This window comes from Tupaia chinensis, unplaced genomic scaffold (assembly GCF_000334495.1).
Source record: "Tupaia chinensis unplaced genomic scaffold, TupChi_1.0 Scaffold000201_1, whole genome shotgun sequence".
NCBI lineage: Eukaryota > Metazoa > Chordata > Mammalia > Scandentia > Tupaiidae > Tupaia > Tupaia belangeri.
This window is the reverse complement of record NW_006159676.1, coordinates 2,067,159-2,070,545: the sequence shown is the minus strand read 5'-3', so window position 1 is coordinate 2,070,545 and position 3,387 is coordinate 2,067,159. Positions and strand designations below refer to the sequence as shown.

General features: G+C 54.1%; 1 protein-coding gene across 1 annotated transcript in view; it reads right to left on the bottom strand.

Moving 5' to 3' along the window:
• PDE4C (phosphodiesterase 4C) overlaps window positions 1-3,387 on the bottom strand; it is a 51,168-nt gene that overhangs the window by 1,859 nt on the left and 45,922 nt on the right. The window contains 2 exon segments of the mRNA XM_014587283.2: window positions 444-626; window positions 2,043-2,165. Of these exon segments, the coding sequence (XP_014442769.1) occupies window positions 444-626; window positions 2,043-2,165 (306 nt within the window).

Here is a 3,387-nt window from a genome sequence, read left to right as displayed (position 1 = left end):
TGCGTGTGCGTGCGTGCCCAAGATCCCGAGAGGAGAATGGAGGAGAAGGGATTGCGGCGTGGCCATCCCCCCTGGGGGCTGATTTCCTGCTTTCTGTCTCTCTGTCTCTCTCTGTCTGTCTGGCGAGCGCACGCGCCCTATAGCAAAAATCTCTCAAAAAAAAAAAACAAACTGGACACGCCCAACACAGATGCGCCTTTAAGCCACGCCTCCTTATTGACCAGGACAGGAGAGGTTGGCTCCGCCCCTTCGGAGGGGCGGGGAACAGGACGGTTGGTTCCACCCCAGGGGCGGGGACAGAAGAGTCGGCTCCGCCCCTCAGGATGTGCGGGGACTGGAGGGATTGGCTCCGCTCCTGGGAGGGCGGGGACAGGGATTTTGGTCCCGCCCCTGGGGGCGGGGGCGGGAGTGCGGCCCCGCCTGCAACCCGAGCCCCTGCACACCTGGGACTTCTCCACCGACGCCGTGTGCTTGTCGCACATGGGGCTGATGTCCAAGCCCGAGTCGCGCTCGCGGTCGCCCTGCTGGAAGAACTCGGCCATAATGCGGTCGGTCCATTGGCGGTACAGGGGCAGCGGCTTGGTGGGGTTGCTGAGGTCGGCGCAGTGCACCAGGTTCTGCAAGACCTGCGGGGATCGAGGCTGGGGTGAGGGCGCTGGCCTTCCGGCCACCCCAGACCTGATGTCCCCTTCCCAGGGAGGCTGCAGACCGCGGACACCCCCATCTGCGAGGTGGGAAAACAGGTCTAGATGAGACTATGTGATGCTTCCTGCTTCAAGTTCTTACAGTGAGCGCTGCATAAATGCAGTCATGTGAATGCGCCAGCAGGGGGCATAGTGGTCAGGGCGCTGGACTCCCACGTGGCTGACAGTGGTTCGGGTCCCGGACACTGTGGCTTGAAAATCATACTGGGCATCTGGGCTTTTGTGCCCCAAATCCCAAGAGAAGAATGGAGGAGAAGCGATTGCAGTGTGGCCATACCTCTCTGGTGGTGATAGGGAAATATTCCTTGGTCTCTCTCTGTCTCTGACTCTCTGGAGAGCACAGGCACCCCATAGCAAAGCTCTCTCCCCGAAAATGAATGAATTAAATAATTTGTGAAATTTAATTTTATTTATTCATTCACTTTATTCTTTTTCATTTGACCAGAGAGAGAGAGAAAGAGGGAAAGTGAGAAAGCAAGTCACCCGGTCCGGGACTCAAACATATGGGAGTTTCCAGCACCTGTTAACCACCATGCCACCTGCTGGTCCCCAATTAATGAATTAATTAATTTTTAAATGCAGCCAAAGGGTCAGCTGATGACGTAGCGGTATGTCACTGGGCTCCCATATGACCAAACATAATTCCAGTCCTGGACCTGGTGGCTTGAAACTCATGCCGGGCACAGGTGCATGCATGCCCAAGATTCCAAAAGAAGAGTGGATGAGAAGGGATTGTGGCGTGGGCAACCTCCCCGGGGGGAGGTCTCTCTCTCTCTCTCTCTGTCTCTCTAGTGACTGCACATGTCCTAATACAAAAACCTCTTTAAAAAGTACAGACCGGCAGGTGGTTTGGTGGTTAAGGCGCTGGATTCCCACATGGCTGACCGCGGTTCGAGTCCCGGACCTGGTGGGACTCACTTTCTCACTTTCCCTCTCTCTCTCTCTCTGTCTCTTTCTGGTAAATACACATGCCCTCTAGCAACTTAAAACTTAATGATAATAGGAACCAGCAGTTGCTGTAACAGTTATGTCACTGGACTCGCATGTAGTTGACGGCGATGCGAGTCCCGGACCTGGTGGCTTAAACTCACGCCGGGCGCGTGTGCGTGTGTGCCCAAGATCCCGAGAGGAGAATGGAGAAGGGATTGCGGTGTGGCCATCTGCCCCTGGTGGGTGATTTCTCGCTTTCTGTCTTTCTGTCTCTCTCTGTCTGTCTGGTGAACGCATGCGCCCTATAGCAAAAAGCTCTAAAAAAAAAACAAAAAAAATCTTTAGAAAATAAAATGCAGCCAAATGAGAACTGTGGAGAGGGCAGCCCGGGGCCCCCCAGCCACACACCTGAATGCGGTCAGAGTAGTTGTCCAGAAGCAGGACACCGAGGCTTGTCACCTTCTTGGTCTCCACCATGGTCTTGAGATCAGCCAGGAGGTTCATGTGTTTCGACATGTCGGTGGCCAGCACCTGGGGACAGGCACGGGGAAGGTGACAGTGGGAGGACCCTGCCTGCCCCATGGCTCACGCCCGATTCCAGATGCCACACCTACTCACACTCGGACCTGTGACCTCAGCCTCCTCGTCTGGGACGTGGGAGGTTGCAACTGTGTTCATGGCCAATCCAGCTCAGAAGATGTTTGTGGCGGGCCCTCCCAAGGTTGTGAGCTCTGCTGCACCCCCCCGGAGGTGGGACAGGGTGTAGGAGAAGGGGGTGAAGTTTGGGGGCTGGGGTGACCCCTGCTCAAGGTCACAGAGAGGCTTAGCCAGGAACAGAGCTTGTGCAAAGGCCCTGGGGCTGGGTGAGTTGAGTGGGTGGGGAGAATAGAGAGGACATGGTTGAAACTGTAGCTAATGTGGGATCAGCAGTTGGTGTAACGGCTATGTCGCTGGACTCCCGTGTAGCTGACCGCGGTTCGAATCCCGGACCTGGTGGCTTAAAACTCACGCTGGACGTGTGTGCGTGCGTGCCCAAGATCCCGAGAGGAGAATGGAGGAGAAGGGATTGCAGCGTGGCCATCCTCCCTGGGGGGTGATTTCTCGCTTTCTGTCTCTCTGTCTTGCTCTGTCTTTCCAGTGAGTGTGCATGCCCTATAGTAAAAATCTCAACAGCAACAAAAACAAATAATAATAAGTAAAAGAAATAACTGTTTTTAAAAAAAAGAAAAAAAGAAAATGAGGGCTGGCAGGTGGCATGGTGGTTAAGGGTGCTGGATTCCCATCTGGTCAACTGCAGTTCAAGTCCCGGAACTGGTGGCTTGCTTTCTCACTTTCCCTTTCTCTCTCTCTCTCTGTCTGGTCAAATTAAAAAACAAACAAACAGAAGATGGAATTAAATAAATAATTTTTTGGGGGAGAAGTTTTTACTAAAGGGCGCGTGTGCTTCCCAGAAAGACAGAGAGAGACAGAGAGACAGAAAGCGAGAAATCACCCCCCCCCCCCGGGGGGGTGGCCATGCCGCAATCCCTTCTCCTCCACTCTCCTCTCGGGATCTTGGGCACGCACGCACCTGCGCCCGGTGTGAGTTTAAGCCACTGGGTCCAGGACTCGAACCCTGGTCGGCTACATGGGAGTCCAGCGACACAGCCATTACACCAACTGCTGGCCTCTTAAATAAATAATTCTTTAAAATAAATGAAGAAAGAAAATGAGAAAGTTGCACCCGAAATCCCAGAAGGTCACTTCCCACCTG